The 26,698-nt window shown below is 39.9% G+C and overlaps 1 protein-coding gene across 3 annotated transcripts in view; it reads right to left on the bottom strand.

Annotated features, from left to right (window-relative positions):
- Positions 1 to 9,256: 9,256 nt before the first annotated feature.
- Positions 9,257 to 26,698, bottom strand: part of MON2 (MON2 regulator of endosome-to-Golgi trafficking) — an 88,377-nt gene continuing 70,935 nt past the window's right edge. For 2 of the 3 annotated variants that reach the window (XM_087763849.1, XM_087763850.1), the window contains 4 exons: positions 25,974 to 26,097; positions 24,950 to 25,157; positions 24,040 to 24,122; positions 9,257 to 22,188 (listed from right to left, as the gene is read on the bottom strand). In XM_087763849.1, coding sequence (XP_087619975.1) covers positions 22,025 to 22,188; positions 24,040 to 24,122; positions 24,950 to 25,157; positions 25,974 to 26,097 — 579 coding nt within the window. In that variant the 3' untranslated portion in view covers positions 9,257 to 22,024. Of the gene's footprint in view, positions 22,189 to 24,039; positions 24,123 to 24,949; positions 25,158 to 25,973; positions 26,098 to 26,698 lie in introns of those variants that run through there. The other variant, XR_015706182.1, reaches the window with a different exon arrangement.

Below are 26,698 nucleotides of genomic sequence, written 5' to 3'. Positions count from 1 at the left end.
ATACCGGCATCCATATACAGGATTGCAAATTTTGGTCTTGGGATACAGGTGCCAGAGTAGACAGGCCCTGGGAAACAGCCCCGTACACGGCTCAGTTCCAGTGGTTCACTCTCTCTGCTTTGTTGATTCTTCTGAAGGTGGGCCCTGCTGCTCCACAGCTGCCTGCAACCCCTCCTGCCACGCACGTCAATAGGAGGCTGCGGAGGGTACCACAAAGACCTCAGAATTACCATAAAGGATTTTCTGGGCAAATGCCAAGTCTGGCCTTGGCATGAGCTGACCACAGCCATCTGGCCAGGCTTACACATGATCATTGTGACCAGCTGAGCCACCTGCATTAGGGCTTCCTGAAGCAGAAGATCCTAATGGCACTTGAGCTGTTTACCTGCTGCCTCCAGATTCAACTTCAGCTGGCTGCAGCTCATGTGGTAGCTGCTGGGGGTTGTTGGGAGCCATGTGATATCCTAAACACTCCACCATCATGTTGTTACAACAGCAGGGCCGTAGGTAGTACAAGGCTGGGGAAGGGAGGGAAGAACATATTGCATAAATATTTAAGGACCTCTGCTGCCACTAGACCTTGCACTGATCATTTAATTTGGGTTTTGATTAGCATCACTACTGTTTATCTACTTCCTTTAAGCCTTGCACTTTGTTGCCTTATTAGACCATTTTTACTTTTCAACTATTAAAAAAGGATTGGTAAACTTAAGCACTTGCTTCCTCTGCCATCCTTCCATTTTCTTTTCTACTCTAGCCTGTAACCATGTACTAAAGTAGCAAAGACAGCAGCTGGGTACAGGATGCATGACAGATCGTGTACGACATCAGGGACTAACATGACTAGAAAGCAATCTTTCAGGTGCTGGAAAGAAGACAGACATTTATGAGGCTGAAAAGTAGTGGAAAAGCTAGGTCACAAGAGAGGGAAGAAACCTGGGGGACCTGGAAAATAATGGCATCGTAGCTGGCAGCCTGGCACACCTATAAACATTTAATGTTTACAGTAGTGCTAGCTCTCACATTGTACATTTGTATGTACCATTTCAGACCTACCTTACATCTAGGCATTCTAGCCAAACCCACACGAGGTTATACAAAAGCAACCTACTGCATCTTTTCTGACAGAAGCATTTCTTGGGTCCATATTCAAGTTTTGCAGTAACAAAAGGCCACCATGGTACTGATGGCACCAGCAATGAGCCTGGCTCAAAGGATTACTATTACGCTGCCACGGTAGATCTCTAGGCTACTGAATCTCAGCATGACTGAAATCACTGTGTAAATCAGATAGGGTTACACGACACAGAGCAGCATGAGATAGACTATGCATGTCTACATCCTGATAACGCTTACATCACCTCAAGAAAGATGACCTCAGGAAGCCGAGATATCGCATATTCAGTACAGCCCACTGTGTATATAGATACCGGCCCCTGGATGAGGTAAGGCAGGTAGGTACGTGGAGGTAAGGAAGTGGTTTATTGTCTGCTTAACCTGAGAACTCTACAGAAGACATCATATGGAAAAGTAGATCCTGTTCGTAATCCCCAACAAACGGTAAGTTTTTGAATCACCATGATACAAATCACCCAGTAACATAGATTCAGACACCAGATTCACCCATTCTGAAGTAACTGTCCACAAGGTGACCAGAATTGGATGCAGCAACGCTTCACAGAGGGTAGTTGCCCTCTTGACAAAGGTATACTGATGCAATTGGGAAAGTGACAGCTCTTTACCCACAGCTGGGAAAACAGGCCTACTTATGCAGTTGTCCTGGATCTGCAGGCAATTTCCCCTTTGTTCACCTAAGCCAAAACCTCTCCTCAATGAGGAATAAGTCCAGTTTGACCTAGACCTGTAAGGAGGTGCAGGCAGCTTTCCAGACAGGAAAGCTTTTGAGCGCTAGGACAACAGAAAATCTAAGATCCAAACTCCAACCAGATCACTGTAGACGTCCTTGTTCCACCCTGTGTAACACAGATGGCCTTGAAGCAGTCCTTGCTAGATGCAAGCAGCAAGAACTAGATGCAATACAGCAGTGAATCGACTTTACAGGACACGCTGAAGGGCTGTAGTTTATATAAGACCCTTTTATAAATTATGCATGCTGGTGTAGCCCTTAGGTACACAATAGATAAACAGTCTCCTCACTTCAGCAGCCTGCATTGCCAAGAAATTTAGGAATAGGTTTCATACCGTAAAGCGTAGCTGCTGACTTGCAGTACAGAGGTGACCTGTTAATCTGAAAGAAGCCCAGAGTTTCATGAACAAGAGTCAGACTGCACCAGTTAGCCTGTGCATCTATTGCACACAGTGTTTCACAGAGGACTGTACTTTGGCCCTACATCTCCCTCAGCTTCTAATATATGTATTCAATCTAGGAAGAGAGAGAACAAAAATAACACACGTTGTTAAACATCTGCCTCCTTGGCCTCATCTTCCTCCTGGCATAACTCAGGGTTCAGCTACAACACACCTAAAAATCATTCAAGGAAACACAATAGTGGGATTTGTCCTGGCAACATAGGAGGAATGGAAAAATGGATCCAGGTGGTGGCTTTCTTACCTGAAATAGTACCTATTACATAGGTCATTGACATAGCAATATATCTTTCAGATGGTTCTGAAGGTCACATGCACCGATACCAGGAGTGGAAACACCACAGAGGCTCTCAAAGAAATGTCTTATGTCTTGAGTTCACTTTTGGCCCCTCTGTGTTATTTCTGTTAGGCATACCACCACACTTGCCACCGCCCGAGAGCTGAACATGTCTAACAGCTGCACGCTTCACAACCTGATGAATCCCATGGTACTCTACAGAAACACAATTCATGTTAAACGTCATTTTATTGGACAAGAGTGATATAGCTTTCACTTACACCTACCTAAGACAAAAGCCACCATTTCGTACTTCAATACCGAAATGTAATTCACTATCATAACAAAAGCTTTTTATGATAATGAAAATGTACTATTTATTAGGTTTATTTTAAACTTCCAGAAGCTTCTTTCTGGAAGCTCCTGAACTGGACCAACTTCCCCTTCAAGAGCACAGTGTAGAAACTCTGGGAGTGAACAAGATCCAGTTTAGACTGAAAACTAAGCTTTAGCCTGAAACACAAGGCCTCAGCAAAAACCACACACACACAAACCACACTGATTTTTACCAGGTAAAAAAGTAGATTTCAAAGCAGCTGGAAGTCTGTCACCATACCTTTTTCTTTGCTTTTCTTTGCAGGTGGCATACAAACGATTCTCTTGCCTTTCCAGTCAAAAGTTTTAGCATCAAAGTAACATATCCTTTCAGGAACACGTACCACAGGTAATACCAGGCCACTGAACTATCAGTTCAACAGTTCCTCCTGATGTGGCACTTCAAAAGTTAACCACCAACAAACCTATCCCCTCTTCCCTTCCAACACTCACAAACCTTCACACAGAAGGCAGGATAAGTAGGACCTCACCTCACTCAATGCCAGCATTTTCATACCAATTCCTTTGTCTCATTTTTTTGTGGGACAGGGCTTAAGACATGTGCAAGGCAAAATCCTTGCTTCTTGCAAAGGATGAAATGGAAGGCAGAAAAGGCACCCTTCAGAATGGGATGAGGCAAACTTTGAGTTGTCTTCAGGTGAAAGGGGCAATTGGGAAATATCACACCACTTTAGCAACGAGATGTTTAAACGTATTTTCATGTAAGTTAGAAGAACATAATTTTATTTTAAAACTTCAACCTTCTTTCAAGTGGCTGAAGACAGTTCTTGGCTTCAAAAGTTACTGTAGAGAGGGTGGAAAGAAGGAATAGGTGATCAGGGACCAGGAAGGGATCTGACAACCAGACATCATAGATGCTATGTTCTTAGCTGGTCTGGAACAAGAGACTTGCAGCATTTAGAAAGATGGTGCGAGACTGGATTTTTTTCCGTTTGTGTACTGACACATCGGCATCACTAAATCCTGGACAAAGCTAATCTGTTGCACCAAGACAATTCTTTGTTGCAGCCACTGCAACCTTCACCAAAAGTCTACAACAGGCAGGCAAACTTCAAAAGCTACTAACATGCTAAGATACAGGCAGCTTCGCCTGGCTTGCAGAGGCGAGCAGGGTACACAAACTAATAGGGCAAGAGTGAGAACTTTAGGTGCAAAGAAAACGGAAAGACAGGAGAAACAAGCAAACCTGGGAAGAGAAACTCGAAGGCCAGGTAAGAGAGCCCTTTCTGCAGGTCAAGTCTTGGCCAGGGAGAAGAAACATGAGTTCATTTCCAGTCTTCAGATTCTCTTCCCAGACCGAAAACAGCAGCTCTTTTCACCGTGATGTAGCACTTTCCGTGCCTGAGGGCACACTCCAGCCCCTTCCCATTAAATACAAGCCTTTCACTTCAGTGATTCCACTAAATCCCCAGCAAAGGTAACTTCTTCTGTTACATTTCTCAGCTTTCCACACCTTTCACGCTTTCAGGACACATGCTCTTTTTTGACAGAAATTCACAAAGCCTGTACATTAATGCAGCTGAGAGGCTAAAAGACTCTCACCTAAAAACTGAACTAGCTCCGCTAAAAGGCTTGAGTACGTGCTCAAAAATAAATTTATAAATTTGTAAAAATTATGATCCAAATATATGTTAGAAGCCTAATATTAAAGGTATTCTATATAACTAAAATCTAGGTATTCTAGAGTTTCCAAACATTCACACTCATGCTTTGAATGACATTTCTCTTTCTGCTGCAGAAAGAATCTCTCTAGAGGCATATATCATAGAATCACAGAATCATTAAAGTTGGAAAAGACCCTTAAGATCATCGAGTCCAGCCGTAACCTATCACTGCCAAGTCCACCACTAAACCATGTCCCTAAGCACTACGTCTACCCGTCTTTTAAATACCTCCAGGGATGGAGGCTCAACCACTTCCCTGGGCAGCCTGTTCCAGTGCCTGACTACCCTTTTGGTGAAGAAGTTTTTCCTAATATCCAACCTAAACTTCCGCTGGCGCAACGTGAGGCCATTTCCTCTCGTCCCATCGCTTATTACTAGGGAGAAGAGACCGACCCCCACCTCATAGGTAATATATATATATATAACCTCCTCTAGAAGCAATGTTCTAGAACCAATTTTTATCACTTCATTGAGTAACACTTAAGCACAGGACAGTGGAAGATGCAAGTAAACTAATTTAAAGAATGCAGTCCACTTCCATTTATAATTACTAGTGTAAGCATTTCCTTATGTTTAGTACTCATTCGTACAAAGAAAGCATCCAACGGGAAGCCGCACATCTAACTTAAATGCATTGATGTATTTTAAGTAAGTGCTTATGTATTTATAGACATAACTCTCTAGAAACTGGCATTTCCTCTTACTGTCTTAAGCTGCTTCCCAGTGTAAGTGGGAGGTCTCACTCATTATGTGCGTGGCCCAGGATCTATTAAAGTAGAATAACCAAGCCAGCCCTCAGTGAAGACAAGTTCTCAAATATCAGTTTTGCTAGCACGGGAACACAGCACTCTCCTTGGTGACAGAGAGGGCAACTGCACCCTGCAGGGAAGCAACTATCTTCAATCTAAGGTTTTAGGTTGATGCGTGCCAGTATCTTCAGAAGCAGCATTGACAGACAGTAGCTGGAGGGGTGAGCAGCTGGTGACTGTTCTTCACAAAATAGGTAAGACAATAGTGCAAAAAGACATCAAACCAGGGAATAAGAGCATCTAAAGCTTAATCGACTATGCCGTGAATCTCAATGCATTTTTGTTATTCTATGAGTCAAAAGAAGTGCTCAGAAAAGCTACAGAGGAAAATTTCTTGCAGTACTTTCTCACCCAGCACAGCAAACAATACACAATAGGGATACTATAAACTAAATAACTTTGCACAGAAATTCCATCAACTCAGCCATGTGCCTATTTTAATGTTTCTATAACAAATTCACACAAGAAGTTTGACTGAGTGAAACCTCTGAAGTATAAAAGGGAAAAAAATTTCAGCAAGACAATGCCACAGACAGTAACATGCCAGCAGTACAGCTTTTCAATTGGCATGATGCATTTTTTCATTCCAAACTCATTCATCAAATCACAATAAAGGATCACGGAATTTGCAAGATATGAGCTACTCTTTCCATTTTAGGTTTTCTCAGTATTTTCAGAAATATCAGCTTCAACTTTTACAACATCACTAAGATCCTTCCACTGAAGAATTAATCTTTTTGCCTCAAAGCATGGTGTCACAGCCTTCTTCATAAAAGCAAGCTGTGCAAGTTGGACAGTTCAGCAGTAAGGACTGAGACTAGGTCAATGCTAAGGATGGAACTTGTCTGGACTAATTTCTACACTTTGAATGCAGGACTGAGAAGTGTTCTGAACTAGGAAATGCATGGATATCCCTAAAGCAAAGCTAAGCATCTTGAATGCAACTCTTCAAGGAAATAATTCACATGTACACACCTAAAACCTACCAAGCAATAGATAACGAGACCTATGTGGACGTGAGGACAAACCACCTCACGCATTACACAACCAGTAGTCTCCCTACCTGCATTATTTCAGTAGCACTATCTTATTTTAGTACAGGCTCTTAACATTCTGCTGAACTCTGAAGTCACCATCCAGAGCACAAAGAACCAACTGATTGCTCAGGTGGCAAGTGAAGTCTAAGGGAGATATTTTACACAGGAGATAAAACAACTAAGTGCTTACTGGTAGTATACTTGCACACATCTTCTCCCATAGATTCTCTCCCTCAAACCCAAAAAGCTACAAAAGGAGCCAAGTTCTAGCTCTACCCAACGTCCCTGAGCATAAGAAGGGAAAGCAACAGAAAGGACAATTTCACACCACCCACCTACAGGCACTTAGCTTAGCTGAAGCTCCTTCACCTCCCTTACAATCAACATAGAGAGACAGGCTCCTTGAAAGGATAATTCAGATCAATAATGGTAAGGCACTTGAAAGCGTGATTTACATCAGGGATCTATCTCTGCCTCCTCCACTGAGGAGAGAGGGACTAGTGGATTAACCAGCTAAAACAGACACCTAAACGTAGATGGTGAAAATCTCACCCTAACTTCCAGACCAAACCCCAAGAGGCTCTGTTTGAGATGTGCTGTTTGTTACGATGTGAAAAGCAGGCGGCTCTTCTATCCTTTTTGCCCCTTCCAATTAAAGTGGGAAAAAAAAAAAATCCAGGATATGTTCTAAATTTGTAGACAGTCAATAACTATGATAGCTATTTTACTTCAAATAAAATCTAGTAGTAAGAATACTTAATGTTAGTTTATTAGTGAACATGAGAATAGCTAGCTTTTAGAAAGTTTTGTTTCTGACAGAGCTTGAATTACCAGAGTAACACATTGCACAGGGTAGAAATGAAGCATCACCAGATTAAACTTGTCAGCAAGTATGATGTTCCCTATGTTCTGCAAGGCACTTTACATTCAGCAGAGGTGCAAGAGCAACCTTTGCATGTCTTCTAAACACGAGTTCAAACAATTAAAAAAAAAGAGGCAGAGTTAAACATCTAAATTGCCCAACTCTTCCCAATATTATAACTACATTAGATCTGTGAATTAGAAGCAGTATTAAGCACCAACTTATTTTCAAGTGTTTAGCTAGAGCTTTAACTTTCACTACGAACTCAAGAGATTAACCACAACCTGTTCATAGTTAGGTCTTACAAGGACTGAAAAATTAACTCTCATTTTTAAAAACATAAGAGACAGTTATGTGCATTTATTGTAAATCTTTTAATATATTCCAAGTTTAAGCCATTATAAGAAGTGATCAACACACTAAAATTCATATCAAAAAGATACCCTTAGCCATCACTATAAATATACCAGCAATTTTAATTAATTCATAGTAGCAGATTCATGGGCTTGCTTTTCACAATAAGTACGTCAAAATATACAGGAAAAATATCTCAGAAGTTCACCTAAAAATTGTTAGCACCAAGCAATACAATTAGTCAACTATAATGTAAAAAGACTATCTTATCAATGTAAGGAAAGCGGTAATTACATATTTTTGCTTTTTGTTAGATAAATATTCAGGATTTTTTACCATTCAAACAAGAGCACTTAATATCACACATACAAGTTTTGCATATTCAGAACATAGAAAATACAAATCGGTCCTTGATCTCTGTCTTCACAAAACAGAAAATCCACCTCTTTCAAGGGTGCCATGTGAATAATAAGGTCTCAGCATGAGAAGAAATGCAGACACTTGCTCTTCAGCCCAAAGTCAGATGCCCTCCAAACAGTGTGAACCTAAAGGGTTTTCATCCAGCTCTGTGAAAGAAGCAGCATCCTACCGACGGGGTCGAACCCCACTACTCATCTCAGTGGCCAAGGCTAGACTCCTTCTGCAGAAGTAGGAGGAGAAGGAATTGTTGCCACCTCAGCAGCATGCAATCCCGGGAAAACAAAGGGGATTCCCATTGTCATTGTCTTCATCTGCAGCTGATCATCACCAGCACTAGCAAGGCAGTAGCTTGCGCAGTTATCTCCACAGCGGGCAATGTCACAACCCGACCAACAGCACAAACTACTACCTCAGCCAGGGCCCTGGTGCACACCCGGCCCCTTCTGAAGGGGGGAAACAAGCAGACAGACAACGCGGCAACCGTAAATGAAATTAGAGGGAAAAACAGCAGAAAGATAAAAGGGCTCTGGGGTCTTTTGATGATCCTCTTGTCTCCTTTATCTGCTGCAGACATCAACCAGACTCCTCTCGCCTGACTGTGAAAAGCAAAGGGAAACCCCGCCCAGCTCCCTCCCCAGCTTTGCCCTTTTCCTTGCATGACCTGAAACCGACGGGAAGAGCTTCATTTATCAGCTACATTACAGACCCCAGCTGGTACAGTAAAGATCACGTTTAATTTCAAACAGCCACAGTTCCGCAAGCCTATAACAGATGGGGAGGGGAGGGGAGGGGAAGGGAAGGAGGGCGGGAGGGAAGAAAGGAGAGAAACGGGAGGGTGGGGGGCACACAGAGCAGACAGACCCCCCCACACGCACCCCGACCCCCCCACCCGCCCTCCTCGCCCACCCTCCGCAGGGACGGCGGCGGCACAGGACCTGCCCGCACCGCCCCTCCCTGCGGCACGGCCGCCCCGCCGGCCCCGGCCCCGCCGGCGGGCAGCCCGCGGACGAAGGGGGTGCGGGGCGGGGAGGGAAGGCAGCAGCCGCCGCCGCCGGCAGCCCGCCCGCCCTGCCCGCCCGCCGCTGACCTCCCGCCGCCCCCGCCCCGGCGGGGAGCCCCCGCCGCCTCTCCCGGCGGGGAGGAGGGAGCCGAGCCCCCAGGCGAGGGCGTCGGGGCGCAGCCCGGAGGGTCGGGGAGGGGGAAGCGCTCGCCTTGCCGAGGCCGCAGACAAAGGAGGCGCCGGGCGGGCGCCGCGGCCCCGCTCCCGCCGCGGCTCCGTCCCTCGCCGCCGCCGCCGCCGCCTGTGTGTCCGGCTGAACCATAGAGATCATTTAAGGCGGGGGGAGAGAGGGGCTCATCCGCTGCCCACGTGACTGGACATGTCACTCACCCGGCCGGCGCCATCTTGAAGAGGGAGGGGGAACGCGGCCCCCAGCTAGCATTCAAGATGGCGCGGGACGGCGGGAGGGCGCTATTCACAGACGGGCGCTGCGCCACTCCGCTGCGGCTCTCCCTTCGATTCCCGCCGGACTGCGCAGGAGGGTGTTACGCTCGTCCGGGGGGATGCCGGGAGGGGGAGAATCTCCCGCTCTCGATCCGGGACTCCGTAACAGCCGCGGGAAACGCCGCGGCCGAAGCGGGGCCCACGGGAAGCGTAGGCGGGGCGGGGCGAGGGGGAGCGGGCGCCCTTCAACTGGGGCTTTGTCGCTGGAGGCGCGGTCTGAGAGGCGCAGCAGCGGGGACGGAGCTCCCGCCCCTTTAAGGCTGTGGGGAGGTGGTGTGGGCGCTCGGTAGGGCGGGACAGGCTCCGGCGGCCGCGGCGCTGACCGGAGCCACGGCCGGGGGGCCGGGCCGGAGAAGGCGCTGAAAGCTGCAGGGTGGCACTGAAATGGCAGCCTGCTTTCCGCTTCCACGTGTCTTTCAGCCACAGGAGCCAAGAGGCAGCTCGCACCCGCTCTTCGTACGGGCAGCGCGACGGCCGCCGAGTGAGCGCCGGGCAGCGCGGCTGGGCGCGGGGGCAGGCGGCAGAGCTGACCGCCCCTCCTGGCGGCGTGCTGGGCAAAAATGAGGGCACTGGCTTTAAAAGTACAAAGTAAACACTGCGTTCTTTGGTTCTGGGCTTTAACTTCTAAACTTAATTCGGTTTTCCGCTCTACAGTTTGTTTTTTTTTTAATACAAATACAAAACCTGGAAGCTCTTTTATTTCTAAATGGAAGTAGACCCGAGGATGACCACTCCGTACCAGAAACTGACCTCAAATAGACTGTGAACCTCATTACAAATTCACAAAAGTTACAAACACATGTTTCTCAAGTTTGTTTTGGCCTTCACCAACAACAGATCTTACAAACAAATCTGTCGGAAAAACAGCTACCAATACACAAGAGGAATTAGTCTGCAAGAGTTAAAAAAAATGGATAGTTCAGTTTACAAAGACCGTATTAACATCAGTGATGCAGAATATGGAAATAACCCAGCTTGCAGCCAGACCTGAAATGAAACACAATAGTCTTGGAGTTTCCAGTGCAAAATTATCTACAACATGGGTTGAGAATAAAATGCAATGCCTTTAGTGACAACTCGGGACAAATTTGTAGTTGAGAAAGTAACACTAGAAAGCAGCCAAAACATGGCCTCATTAAGGAAGAGACAAAGATAAAATAACTTCATGATCGTGTAGTTCCCTGTTTTTAAAGTTGCTACCTATATTAAGCATCGGGTGCAATTAGATCACTGATTGCTTGTTTAAAAAAGATATTTAAACAAGTGACATTCTGTTGGAGAAAATGTGCCAAGAGTTTCTATATGCTTATAAAGTACATATGTTTTTGATACTGACTGAAAAGTTAAAAGAACATTCTACAGCTGAGAAAATGGAAGCATCCAGTAACTCACGAGTCCTTTCCTTCTGGTTCTGGAAGGAACTGCTTGATCTCCTTCAGACCACTTTCTCCCAATTCCTGTTTTCCTCTGTAAAGCTGTGTAATACTGTTTCTCACAAGGACAGTAAGACTTAATTGTTCTGCTAGTTGAGGTCAACTCAGGAGAGGCAAAGTATTTCAAAGAGATGGATGCACTAAGGAAATGTACGCTCCATTCCTACTCAGTTAAGTTGGCATACACATGAAAACCCAATTCTGAAAAAGAAACACAATCTAAAATTGGAAAACTAAGTGTTTATAAAAAAAAAGTGCAAAAGCTAAATATTTTCATACCTTTTTTCCTATCAAAAATTTCAGATAGATTTATTTAGATTATATTACAAAAGGTATTAATAGTGGAAAAAATCCTCCATGTTTAGCATGTTTAGAATATTGAAGTTTTTAGTTAATTCTGGGTTAATTTTTATCTTTTTCTTTTTTTTTTTTTTACCTGTGCTCCTTTCTGTTCTAAGGCCACTTCAACTATACAATGTAAAGAAACTTTCACACAAGACTATCAGTATTTCATGTCTCAATTACTTGTTTTCCTGAATTAAAGTCTCTTTTATATTAATTAACAGACTGAAATCCATCTTAACATCGTGAGTACATTTAGAAAGTTTCTTGGACAAGGACTTTGCAATTTCTATATGAGGAAAATGAGCACTTCTGGGTGAAAGTAAAATGTAAATTTAAACCACATCATTGGGATGAATTTAATTATTTATAAGATGGGGCAGATCAACAACAGTAGAATACTGTTTCCTCTGGAAAGTTCGGTAAGTTTATTAATTGAAATATTTGTAGTCTATCATGTATAGGCAGAAATTGTTATTTTTAAATTGTCATCAGATATCACTAAAAACTAATGGCAGATATTCAGCATACATCACAATTTATTATATGGCAATTCAGAACATCTACACTGGTATTTTCTTTTTGGATTTGCATTTATCTAAAAACTGGAAGTCCAAGAAGTTATTAAAGTAGATCCTGGAAAGCAATGAAAAAGAAACTAAAACATTAGGAAATGTGCAAGGCTGCAGATGGATGCAGGTACCAATCTGCAAGCTTCCAGACCCTCATGTTTGCTGGAGACACCCAGCTTGCTGATCCCCTCACGCTGTCCCACACCCTGTAACGCAAAGCTCTGAAAGATTCTGAGGATTGGTGCCCTCAGTTACTCTCAGTAATTCAAGTCGTCTTTACTGAGAATGTGAATGTGCAACGACTTTCAAAGAAGTCATGCTTACTAGCAAACATTTTTTCTTTTTCCTCAGAGATGAGAAATTCAAATGCCAAAAATTAGCATTCAGGCACCAACTTATAACTATCAGAAGCAATTGTAACCTTGCTGACCTGAAACAATTGGGTAGAAAGCAGCAGTTAAATGTTATATAAAAAACAAACAGAAAAATTCTCTGATACGGAGCGTACAAAAGTATAGCAGGACTGGAAATATTTAGTTCAGTTTACTGAGTTCATGAAAACAATGTCATGTACTCATCCAAATTGGAGAATCTATGGAAAACCGAGACAGATCAGTAGCAAGGAGAATTTAAGGTTCAAAGAGAGCTCTATTTTCTGCACCAACTGTTGAGCTCTTAAGTCTTTATCTAATTATTTAGACTAATGCTATGACTACAAGAAAGTCATAGCATGTTGTCCCTCACAGAGACAGGATACAAACAAATAAATATTGAATACGATCTCCACCAGGTGAAAAAAACAGCCAAGCCTCAGAGTAGGCCCCTGCAAAGGACATGTGAAAAAACAAAAAGCAAAGAAAAACCCACAAAGAAAATGCCCTTAAGGGAGCTCAAAAAAACTATAGCACCATCAACACATTGCAATAGCAAAGTCAGTTGCATTTACTGTGGCTGGCTGAGCCACTGACAGATACTCATCTTACCTATTTTGAGATGTCTAAAGTAAACTGAAAAAAACCCAAAACCCACAAAACACCAGATGCCTAAGCCTATGCTCCCATAGCAAGAATTGTCACTTCCACGTAGCAACTGACGTGACCTCTTTTAGGGTGGAATGGATCTCCTGCTAGGCCTATTTGTCTACCCTAACTGCTAATGAAAGCCAGGCTAGTTGAGCTTGGGGTAGACCTCAAAATTTTAGTTACCTAAATCTCAGAAGAGGAATCCAACTTGTGGCTCTCAAAGCAAATACTCCATACTGCCTCTCATAAGTTTGATTACAGGACGAATGATTTCTGTCAAAAGTGACTTGTTTTTAATAATGATTTAAACAAGCAGGGAACTATGTTTGAAACCTTATTTTGCATCTGTATTTCTCTCTCCTAAAAGATTATTACTTCATTAGCAATCATTTAAATGTTTGTTTGTAATTAAATATAGTCACTGCACTAAGACTGGCAACCTTTTATAACTAGGGAATACATTTTACATAATTAACAATTCTATAGCTTGTTAGATGCTAAATGGTTACATTTTATTTTATCAGAAAGTGGTTGAGTGCATTTTTTTCTTGATTATTTAACACTTCATTAGCTTCCATACAGCTCTGTCTGGATGCAAAGTAGAATAATATGAAAAACGTCATTCGGAATAATTCTTTCTGAGATTGATCTGTTTTAAATGTATTAGATACATTCATGAAATACATCTTGTTAACAAAGAGAATAGAACTGATTGTTTCTGGCTGGCACTGCCTTCAGCTTTTAGATACAGTAGATTTCACCTTCACAGATCTATCCTATGTATGGAAGGGGAAAAAAACCCAAGCTTTTTCAATTCCTAATCTGTTTCCAACTTTGAACTAGTTGTTTGAATTGAGCTGGTTAATGTGAAATGGACCTGCAAGAAGCAGCTACTGCTATCAGACTGTGGTTTAGCACTTCAAAAACTTGCTTCCTGATTCCTACTCTATAAAGAGTTTTGTGCTACTTCATTCATCAGTTCAGTGCATTCTCTTTAAGCCTTTGGCAACACATAACTGCTTAAAATTTTAAGAGATTATAGTGCATGCAGCTATAACAGAGGTTATTGATTTTGTATTTTAAGAGAAAATACTTAATTTAAATGTCTTTTCTAAAATAAATGTTTATCTTCCCTCATTTGTTCTCGGGCAATACTATGTGCAGACTCTGGGGCTCATGTTAGTGGTAAGGTAGTACCATATTATGCTACAACACCAAGCCCTGAGGCATGAACAGATGTTCGGTAAGTAGATCTGCAAGTAATAGTTGTGATGTACTCCAGAAACCAGTTTTTTGTAGACATACATGCCAGCAGTACTATGTACACAATATTGCTGTCCCCTTCCATGTTTTCTCATGTTGATCAAAACCAGACTGCTCTCTGTGCTTTTTAAAGGTCCTCTGGTGGTGGCAATCCAGTTTTGGCTGCCATTTTTCTATGGAGCCTCTCAGTCCCTCCCCTCACGACTAGGCATTAGTCTGTGATGTGATAGGGGAAAGAAGTGTCAGTCTTCTGGCACGGAAGCCAGAAACATAAGCAATTCCTTGGCAACTTTAATAGTTCCAAGTAAGAAATAGTTAACATTAAAAACAACAGACCGGACGATGTCCAGTTTCAAGTTTCCAGTAGTCTCTCAGCCTCACCAGCCTCTGCAGTCTTGAAGCTGTCAACTTCGGAATTATCACTGGTCATGGAGACTCATGCCAAGTCTAAGGCAGATATTCTGTACACAGAGAGCAGCAGTTATGATTCCAGGTTGAAGATCAGGGTCTTCAATAACAAAACTGTGAAGATGCCAGACAGACACCTGACTTACAAGGGATTTTCTTTCTTATTTATCTATTGGCAATCCCTTCTGAAAACAAAACAGACCAAAAAACCCTCAACGACATTAAACTGACAGGCAGTATGGGCTGAAGCCTTTGAGTATGTTTCAACACGGCAGTATTTTTGATTGAAGAAAAAGATGGTAGCTGTATTTATCTCATCCTTTCTGTAAGGAACATGCTTCAGGTGAAAAGAGGATTATGGTGCTGACAAAGGAGATCCCTTAAGAAGTTCTTAAGGATATGATCGCATGTGGACCACCAGTGGGAATAAACGTGTTAACATGGAGAGAAAAGCGTATCATACTGATTTTAAAAATAAGCTTATCTGAGAACTCTAAACATAGATTATATAAAGGAAATTCAAGCAATGAACACTCTCATCTCTTGCTAATGAAATGCTGCAGTTAGCATAGTAAACACACAGGTATCATCCTTTTTATCAAATCTGTTTCATAATCAAGACATGAATGCTTAAATAAGGACGTCAGAAATACAAGGATCAGTTTTCAGCGTGTTACTGTCTAACTGATAGGACACAAGGACTAGTACATTCTGAATCATAAAAGTGGATGGTAACTAATGCATTGTAGTACTTCTGTTTGATGCATTCTACAATGCAACACAAACCCCCTATTCTGCTGGTAATACCACTCACTACTATTTTTATTGCAAGAATTCCATCCTGTCTTTAATATACACCTAATTCTTTAAGACGTAACATACATTGTTAGTTGAAATCTTTTAAAACAGTGTGATTAGAGATCAGATGTTTGATACATAACTGAAAAATAAAGATTGATTTAAATAAAGTTTTGACTGTATGCTTTAAAGACAATTATACAGTCCTTGTATAGATTAAATGCTACAAAATTATGGATTATGCATAGAAATGTATCAGTTTAAAAAGCTGATATAAACTTTTAATTTTTAATTGCTTAGAAGATGTTAAGACTGTTAAGACTTGTTTTATACTTCTATTATTAGAAACTGTTGCAAAACATGTTTTCAGATCTAGTTCTTGATGCTGTTCATGACAGCTGTTTGCACTGACAGCCATTTTAACACTGGAGCAATTTTCTAAGGAAAACCATCAAAACTTTTGAAATTCAAGTCTCCTATTCAAGAAAGCTGGCAAAATTAAATGTAAAAAGCTGACTGCTGCTTAAACAGCAGCATCTTACAGTCATGTTGATGAACTGCATCCTGTTTTTTGGGAGACCATTTCACCAGTTGAGATGTTGAGTTATAATCCTGTTTTCTAGCATGTTTGTAATACATCCTGTCTATTTGCTACTGATTTAGTAAGCACACTCTCTTATCCTTATATTGTATTCAGAGAAGCTACATGTAGAATCCCAACCTGCACGCTCTGACCCTGATCAACTAATACTTGCTTTTAGGGTCCTGTCTGCTTGGCTAGACTTTGTTTCCCTGGTTTGCTTTTGAAAGTCACGTGAAACAGTGTCCAAAGCTGTATTAAAACCAAGGTTTAGCAAACAGTTCTTATCCCCATCCACAAGATCTGTCACTTTTTCATAGAAAGAAATTAGACTGAGTTTATGTGATTTAATCACAGCAAATACTTATCAGTTGTTACGCACATTGTGGATATCTTGCTGATGCTAACAACAGATTTTAATTTTTACTTTTCAGAAAAGAAAAGAACCAATGGCAGGCCAGTTGATCTATAATTTCCATCTTCTCCTCCATTTTGTCCTTAAAAAGTTAAAGCACTCGTTTTGCTTTTTTTTCAGTCATCTGGTACTTCTCTTGTTTTCCATTAGTTTTCAAAGATGATCTTAAAACTGTTGAAGTTTCTCAGATTAGTTCTTTACATACCAGGAAGAAATTCTACAGGCCCAGTCAATTTGACAACATGGAACTATTTTCTGTCCTGTTTTTCTAGGTAAGCTTCTTCAATCTTTGTCACTCATATCAATTGCACAAGCAATTCACTGGCAGTTGATTTTTGACTTTTTGGATCAGTCATTACTATAACAAACCAAAAAATTCAACACACAAATTCTGAATCTGAACCAAACACACGATCACGTGGCAAGTCAATAGCCATCCTCTTTTAAGTAGTCAGCACTTTTGTCAGTGCAGATCTTTTACTACTTCTGTATTTATTCTCTCTCCGTTGACAATTGTGCCTCATCTACTTTCATCCCTATCTGTTAACACCGTTCTTTGGTGGTATCTGAATTTCCACCTTCTCCTCCTTGTGTTTGAAGTCAATGAAATTCCTCATTTAACTGAGCTGGTCTCTTATTACAGCTAGTCTCCATCACCTGCACTGGGATACACTTTCAGTCAATGCCTTTGCATCTCCAGGGAACTGTCTTATCTCCTCAGTTCCTCTCTTACCTCAGACTTGTCTTCTGTGAGATCTTACCTATCCACTTTCTGAAGTCTGCCTTCTTGAAGTCCAGTCTTTTATTTTGATGTCCTCCCTCCACCCTAAGAATCACGCATCTTTAATTTCACTACCTTTCTTACACAAGTTGTCTTAAACCATCAAATTTTTTTCATCACTTGCTGCTGATGTAGTCATTCTTGATCCCAGCAGCTGGTTCCTAGAGAGTGTAACATTGTCTGTCCTGAATTAGACAGCAGTCAGATACTTTGAAGATGACATAAATCTGAACACTACAGCTCAGCTATGAAACAAGATTTACATTTGATGAGTTCTTAAAATATGACGAAGTGTGCTTATATGCTGGTGCACAAGTCCTGCTGAAGCTCTCTGTTTGAGCTCGTCTTTCCTGAGACTTGGTATAAACTAAATACTGCACAGACCTTACTCACTAAATCTATTCATAACCTGCAGCCAGGAAAAACTGTCCATATCCTGTTAGCCTTGTAATAGACAGAGTTATTTAGTAAGCTGCAGGAATCAGTGAGGTCTCAAACAGTTTACATCCCTACCTAAGGATTTTTACCTAAAGATGCTAGAGATGAAAATTCTGAATCTCACCTGCATGTGCAAACGCTAATCATTAAGTATGTTTTTTTGTACCAAACCAGGCTCATAATGAGCCCCACACACTATCATAGAATATTTTATTGATAAAAACTGGAAGACATTCCTGAGAATTCTTAACGCAACACAATCTCAGTTCATTAAGCTAAAGGGGGAGGAAAAAATGTTACTCACTGGTACCACACAAGTCACATTTTCATAGCTGACTCCTTCACAACACTGTACACATACTATGCACATGTACACAAATAATAACGATTTGTGATACTCCCCTTACCCCTTGAAAAGTGACCTTGAGAGCAATGACAGAATGAAAGATCAGAACAGATCGACAGAAAATACACATAGTATATTTTATTTTCTGAAATTTCTGCATCCCTGGAAACTAGGGGCATTTCTGCTAATGATAATTTAGAAGATGTTGTAGGAGATGCCTGCCCACATAGGAAATCAGTAGCAAGCTGCAATTTTGAGGTGAACAACGAGTGAAAGACACAGAACTGAGCTGTTCAGAAATGGATGAGGATAAAACATGCTTTTTTCCCCCCACGACCAGTAGTATCCTGAACTTCTAAATGAATTTCTGTAGAATACACTGATGACTAGTACTTGCGTTTGCCATGTGCTGCGGAAAAGAAAGGCATTAACCTCACTAAAAATATCTTGGCTGAAGAGTTCAAGGCCAGCTATGAGAAGGTTTGCCGTTTGGCAAGAAGAAACAACTCAACCTGGGTGAAAAAAAAAAAACCAACCAAAAATAAAAACAAAACCACCATCTGCAGAATACGATGATAAACTACTGAATTTTCACAGACGTACTCCTACTTGCTCTTGCTAATAACTAACAGTGACCATGTATTTCATGTGGCCTAATGTCCAGTAACATTCCACAGTTCACCAATAAAACAGGGAGGAAAGCAGGCACATGTACAAGGGAACAAAATGGATGTCCGGTTAGATAAACATCTCTGATGATAAGCAAATAACTAATGTAGGTTACTTCTAAGGATAAGACTTTTTATAACAAGTTTCCAGCTTGAGGCATCTGTTCCTTTTTCTTAATCAGGGTTCCTATGTAATCTGAAATCCTTGTGTACATTAAGGCAATGGTCATGGCATTGAGACATACAAGTTTTCCCAAGTAATCCAAATCTTTATATGAACCTTCTAATAATCTGTAAGACCCTCACATTTTCTCTTTGGATTCCCAATCCATGTCTTTTTTTAAAGTTGGGGAGAAGAAGAAAAAAGGGGAAGATTGTGGTTGCATTCAATAAGCCACTAATGCTTATCTTCTAACTTCCAGCTAAACATATTGCTGTACAGTCAGCTGTGCCCCTTTTCTAGCTGATTTCAGTGACACAATGCAGACCCCAATCCTGAAAATGTCCAAGTGTTTTACTTCTCATGGCTAAGCGACCCTACAGGCTTAAAAAGAACTTGGACATGGGTCTACCCAATAGGTAACGTTAAATTAAATTAAATTTCTTCAGGAACAAGATTTACCTTGCTATAAACATGTAAAAATGTGAAATTTAAATATTCAAAAATGCTGTTTGCATCAAAGAAGCCCTAAGAATATTTAGCAAAAAGTACAAATAGAAAAAAGAAACTGATCCTTCAAGTTGGAAGGAATATTCGAGTGCTGGACAAGAAGGCACAGTAAAGGGAATAGTTCTTATTCACAGACAAAATTAGTCAATGAAAAACCTCTTTTCTAAACTAAGTAGCTTTGGTTTTAGTTCTTAAACTATTTATACAAGATACAAGAAAGCGGTTTGAATATGGTTAATCTCAACTTGCATATCCAAAACATGCCTCGAATAGCACAAATATTATTCATTTTGTAAGTAAGAGGAAAGGAAGGAAAGTTAGCTCCTTGGTCGTTTATTTCCAAACCTTTTGAAGATTAATGTCCATAGGTGGTAAAGTATTCTAGGCTCTAGAGTCACAAAAAGACTTATACATCCCCTTTTTAAAATACAGATAAAGCTGAAGATTTGCTTCATTGGACAGAAGGCATCTGTGTTATCACTGAAAAACCTATTAGAAACTAATTAGAAACAAACTCACCCACAGTTCGGTCTGCACACCTCTTTCCAGAAATTCTGGTTAAGATAATATATTCTAAACCAAATTAATACCCTTCTTTCCTGTACTATACTTTGTTTCTTTAATGACCTCATAGACCTTGACTTATCTTCCACTAATTAGGAGAGCAGTTGCCAGGTTTTCACTTTCAGAGTACAGATCATGTTGTTAATCTATGTGGGACCCTGTTCCGCATTTTGCTGGAACAGCTCTTCCAAAAAAGCTATTTTGACATAAATTCTATTAATGGGAAGCATTTGCTTCCTTAATGTAAACTGCGTGTTCTCTAAGAACTATCCACGCTTGACGATTAAGTTTCATGCAACTTTGGTCACAGAGAGCGTGCAAGATCTTGAAGCCTCTTAATATTTACTGTACTTTGAAGCAGAAAGCTTTTAAAAAGGACCATAAACTGGAGCCTTATGGGAGCAAGCTGTTCAAAGCTGTGCTTGTATAACATTATTCACGCAGGGTATTTCTAACCCTGACCAGTTCATCACACCTTCAGCTTGAAGCTCCTACAACTTCTACATCTATACGCATGTACCAATCAATGTCCCTTTAGCCAGGAAAGTGTAAAGGAAGCAGATATAATACCATTTCTTATGCATGATAATCTCTTTTACTATCTACAAAAGACTTCAAGGAACAAAACCCTAAAGGTAAGCTCTGAAATTCTGAAATCCATAGAAAGGCACCTGTCTCTCTCTCTCTTTTTTTTTTTTTTACATTTGGCCTTTGTGCTTTCACATCACAGGTTAAAATATGTGAATACACGTGAAACATTACTGAAATCAGAATTAATTAGAGTTTAAGTGCTAAGTCACAAACTTTAAAAACAATACTATTAAAAGTGTTTTGCTTCGATTGTGTATTACGTGAAACAATTTCACATTTACTTAATGACAAATTTTACTGCACTTCTAAATGAGTAACTATCTTCAAAAATACACTTCTCATGGTTTTATATCAGACACAGTTTATAATTAAAAGATAAGAACAATTTGGGTTGAAAAGACATTACAAAACAAAGCACTTAAAATTATTGAACAAAATATTACAGCCAAGTATTTCAGATATTTGAAATCACCTTTCTTGGGTCATGATTCAAAGACTGTGATACCTGCCAAGAAGGTCAAAAAAGGCTAACAACCCTCAAATATGTGGTTTTTTTTTTTAAAGCAAGGCTGCAACTACAATAATGGATAGAGCTGAGTAGAACAAACATCTCAAAACAAATACATTAGGAAGTGAGGTATGGTAGTGTTGAAGTGCTACAGCGGATTTCTGCATATTCAAACTTATTTCAGGTCAACTACTTTGAAGTTTGAGATCAGCAAACTTCTGGCTGCTTGCTGCAGTCTTTTGTCATATGACCCTTTCTTAGATGTCCAATGGTCACAGAGAAGATACATTCAATTAAGCAAAAACTAACAACGTGATCAGATATGAATGAGCATATCTGGCAATTTAGAAGGCAAACTGTAAGTAAAAATGCAAGCATACAACTTATTCATAATAAATACATTTTCAAGCATTTAACATTATCAACATTTTAAAAAGAATTTAAATAATAAATGCAACTATTTTATACAGAACTGTACCATTTATTATACACACAAGTATATCAGTTCCCTTTGTTTACAAAGGCTGGTTACAGTTATATGGAATGTTACAGTACCATCTTGCATAAAATTTTAGTACAATTCGTACTTCAAAAAAAGGGTGCAAAACACCAGCCTAATAAATCTGACTGAATTGAAATATTTTTAATTACATCATTAACACATACACAACAAGCTGTACATAAGCCCACTTTTCAATCACCACTTCAAGATACTGTAGCAAGTACATTAGATTAGAAATGATTCCAACTATTCAGTTAAATTTATTAAAGGTTTGCACTGCTACTCGCTCTGGAACCTTTGAGATATAGCCTGTATTCATGAGTTACTGAGCTCTTGTTAGTACAGTTAAAAGGCAGTCAGCACGGGTTGCCAAAGTACTAGTCACAAGAGATTTCCTCAGAGAAACTTCACCCGGGAACAAACATTTTTGGATACTTTTTTTCCTTCAAAAATAAAAAAAAGTTTTATGGGGTCAAGACTCTCCATTCTGTACCTTGGATGCTGGTGGATGCATGAAGTCCTTAAAGGGAACCAGCGCCTCTTTCAGAGCAGAGCACACTTCCGAGGATGAGCAGGTGATACATTCTACTAGAGTCGGGTACAAGGCAATAACTTGTGCCCATGTGTTCGCATCAACTGCAATGGAGAAAAGAACAGACTGAATTACTTACTACTGTCCACATTCTTACAATAGATTTTGTCAACGCCTGTATAAATAAGGGCACATTCAGGTGCTATATAGACACTACAGCATCTGTACGGGTCTCTCAGATATGATGTAGGACTTTTGCAGGAGAGCCATGCTCTTTTTTTTGCAGCAGCTGGAAGCCAGATGGGATATCCATGAAATGGTGCTACACACCTGTGTTTCTACATATGAGTCATTCACTGTGTTTTCTGGATGAAGAACTGACAAATTGAAGATACTACTTTTATTAAATCCATAACATGCATACGTTTTCTGCCTGCTTTTCTCAGCTATTGACAGAAGATTGAATTGCATGCACATTTCACTTTTGGAAATTTGTCAGCAATGAGGCCTCCTATTAATTTTGAATCATTCCAGATTATAAGAGAAAGCAGAGGGAGAAACACTGGACCAAGGCACAAAACTATCCATGGTAAAGTTTGTTAGTCTAACAAGTTAAATTAAATGAATCTTATTTATTATGTTACTTCCTTGCTTACCTCTGTTTTAGCTCTGTTTTCAAAAGAGAACAAAACCCTGATTTCAGACAATGTTAATAATTTTCTTAAAGAAATAAAATTATTAAAAGCTAGAAGAAGTGGGAGTAAAGAGATTCTCTAATTTGTCCAGTGGTTCTCTTCATAAGAAAGTACGCAGGAGGTTTGGCAATCGCTGCCATACATGGCCCAGGTGAAGGATTTCTCTCGTTGCAGGAAGAGGGATGTGGGGAACAGTCCAGCTGAGTTGGCTACTCTACCCCTCTAAGAGAAAGGCCCACCAAAGTAGCACTTCAGTTGCCTTCAGGGCTTGCCAAAAGGCTTTATGTATCCTGGCTTAGTTCTGCCCTCAGCCTTTTGCCATCAGCCTTGGAAACCGCATTATGATAAATCTGGCTGCTCACCGATGCTGCAAGTGAAGCACTGCCTCCTTCAGAAAACCCACCTGCCTGTGTTTTTCTGGAAAGGCTGGTTTGTTTGTTTGTTTCAGGATTGAAAAGGTTTTTTCTGTTCCTCATAGTATCAAAAGCAGAGAGGTAGTGGGAAATGTTGTACATGCAATTCTGCCAGAGTTGCAGAGTCCAATACAGCTGGTTTAACTAAGACTCCTGACTGTTTTCTGGTGGGAACTCTATGCATACAGTAGGTGCAGCTTACAGGAGGATCAGGACGCGTCATTATAAATGAAGTTGAGGTCTTCCATTTAGTTCAGCCCTTTAAATACATCTGTCAACCATTTACTTGGGCATCAATGAGCTAAGACATCTTTCTGAATACAGGGCACAGGAGGTACTCGAGCAGAAAGGGAGGGAAAGCAAGACTGCAAGTTTAAGTATCTAACAGCCTGCCCATTCCTTTAACTTGTACACCCTTTTAATTGCAGAGTGCACCTAGGTGAACGTGATCCACAGCAACCTAGAAAGGTATCATGAGAAGAAAGAGGATCTAGCAAGGCTACATATATTTAAGAATTCTGTTAAAATTCTGTGGAAGGTTTTTTGTTTGTTTGTTTTTAGAAGACACCACGCTCTATCTAATAAAAGACACCATAAATCCAAGTTTTCTATTTTAATAAACATATCTAAGGACCTTATACTTTTAGGTATACTGGAAAAAACTTTGTGGGTTTTTTTTCAGTCTACCTGCCACCTACACATACAGAGAATTACAAAACACTGTATCTTACAGATTACACTTTTCTTTCAAATTTGTGTGAAAATCACTACAGGAAAGAATAAATATTTCTTTGTGGCAGATACAATGTTATCTTGTTTAGAACCATGTTGTTTAACAATAACTTACCATTTTCAGGTTGAGTTTTTTTAAGTGAATCTATAAGAGTGCTGACAGCTTTTAAAACAAATATGATTTCTGTTACTTGTTGCCTACAAAGGGAAAAATGCAAACAGTCAACTACTCATTTTTGTCTCAAGAATATAGTTTTCTTTGAAACTTACACAACATTAAAAAAAAAAAACCACAATGGAAACAGCTGCAATGAAGCCTACCAAAAAAAGGATATTTAGAGATTAAGGTTACCATTTGTCTTTAACTTTCCCACCATCATTGCTGTTGTCTCAGCTATGATAGCTTTACATTTGATACTGGAAACAGTAACAGCATACACATCTCAGTCTGAAAATATTCATGTACATGATTAACTGTAACATGAAAATAATCAATTTCATCATTCATGATCAAAGCCTTCAGAAGTTAAGTGAAATTTAAATAAGTTCCCATTTTAAAGAATTTCCTGATACTTCGGTCAATTGTTCTGTTTCAAGAACAATTACTTCAGCAATGATTCACGATGTTGCTGTTTGGATATTTTATCATATTTTTGAGGAGACTTTCCACCTCTCAATTTACAAACTATACATAGATCTACCGGGAATAAAGGGAAATCAGATTTCAGAAGTATTATGTTACAGATATCAGAAACATTGTTTCAGTAACTGAAAATATTAGTTACTAAGTCACATTCCTATTGCCTATGTAACAGCACTGAATACGACCATTATTATTTAAGGCTTTTTCAACAAAAAATTGGTATCAACATTTTCTTTGAAATGTCTTCCCCACAACCATTACCCTGGCTTTAAATTTCACCCACCCACAATATTTTTTTAATGATTCAGTGATATTTTGATTGCAACCTTCTTTGCATAAAGTACTGGTAACACCTTTCATTTCCTGAAGACAAGGTACGTACCGTGGCAGAGGACATTTGCCACTCAATCTCTCATCTTCTATGTAGCGATGCAATACATCCTGCGACCTTTTCAAGAGCACAGAAAGTGCCATTCTAGAGATGTAGCCTTCCTGAGGAGTTGTGACTTTATTACTGAATGAAAACTGGAGCAGTGTTTCAAAACACACCTTAGAAAATTCCTCTCTCATTCGAATATCTATTTCGGCTTCTGTCAAAGTAAAATGTTGTATTTAATTGTGCAGCATGCATGCCAATACACTAAATATTGCATTTCAATCAGTTTATTACATTTTGAAAAAAGATTATTGCTCCTCTAGTATTAAAAAAGATTAGCAGTGATATGAACAAATATTAAGAATACATTCTAAGAAAAGGTGGCTGTGCAATAATCACAATAGTTCCAAAAATAAAAAATAACATATGCAACACATTCGGTAACGTGTTACCTACTTTACATTGCTTTAATAATAAAATCTGTGAAATCAATTTTAAAAACCCCAGCAACCCCAGTTCTACATCATAGGTACCAATATTTGGTACTGTACAGAATAAATATTTTTCTCTCTAATGGCTTATGTCCATTTTTTTCATCTTTCCCAAAAAAATATAAATGTTTTTTCTTAAAGGCAGAGAAAGTATCTGGTTAGGTACACCATATAGTTACGCTAAGGTCATTTAGTTTTTAAGAACAGGATATTAGGATTAGGATTTCCTGAAATTATTGTTAGAACTATTTCAGCTGGCGCAATGCAAAACATAGAAAGTATAAATATAAAGTAACACAAGTACAATATTATATATGATACTGACCAAGAAGTAAGGAAATAATTTTTTTTAAAATTGCAAGGAATGCTCAGCACCTTCCATGAAATAAAACATAGTTTATAAAAACAAGCTGGATATCAGTCTATACTGAATACATGCCATGGAACTTCCAAGTCTTTATCAGAATAAGTACTCTCAATGTTTTCGTTACTTTCTAGTAGATTTAAACACCGTATCTTTTGTCATTCAGGTACCATACCTGTAAAGGAGGATGACTGAGAATGTATTGAGCCTTTATTAAGCATAGTCATTATTTGGCCAACAAATTCCTTAGGAATAAAATTAGCATATGGCAGTATCTCTGTGCTGATAAGCTGTACCACCTAAAATAAAATATATTTATATTGGTTTTCTGAATATTAAAGTTGTAATTCTAGTATGAAGAAGACAGAAACATTAAACAAGAGACATGCCTAATGAAACTTCACAAAAATCTTCCAATGCTAGCTTTTAAAATTTGCAGATACATCCAAAAATTGTGGTCTTGGGTGTAACATTAGACTTGAAATAATAAACTTTTTTTCCCCATTTTTGTCAGAGTTTCTGAAGCAGTTATCACTCAGATTTCCACTGATATTTGAAGTATAGTCTTCAAATAGAATTCATGGTTTTGAAAAGAGAAGGTCTAACATTCGGAATCTCCCTCTCCCTCCACCCAGTTCAATATCCTCACTATGACATTAGCACATATATCACATGCTTACAGTGTGACATCTGGAAAGCAGAACAAGTGAGTTCATTATCTAAACAAGCTTAAGGCAACACATATTAACTGAAATGCTTTCTATCCATGGTCTTGATGCTCCCGTTCAGAACAAAGTGGGTTTAGACCTCCATAAATGAATGCATTAGATCTCAGAGTTCTGCTCACTGCAGACAGAACCGCTCCCACTTTTCATCCAGAAATCCTTGTGTGCCGACTGC

The sequence above is a fragment of the Nipponia nippon genome, unplaced genomic scaffold (assembly GCF_047370975.1).
Source record: "Nipponia nippon isolate SJK-2023a ecotype South Korea unplaced genomic scaffold, ASM4737097v1 scaffold_3, whole genome shotgun sequence".
NCBI classification, from domain to species: Eukaryota; Metazoa; Chordata; class Aves; order Pelecaniformes; family Threskiornithidae; genus Nipponia; species Nipponia nippon.
Note: the sequence above shows the minus strand (reverse complement) of the source record. Positions and strands in the feature narration are given on the sequence as shown.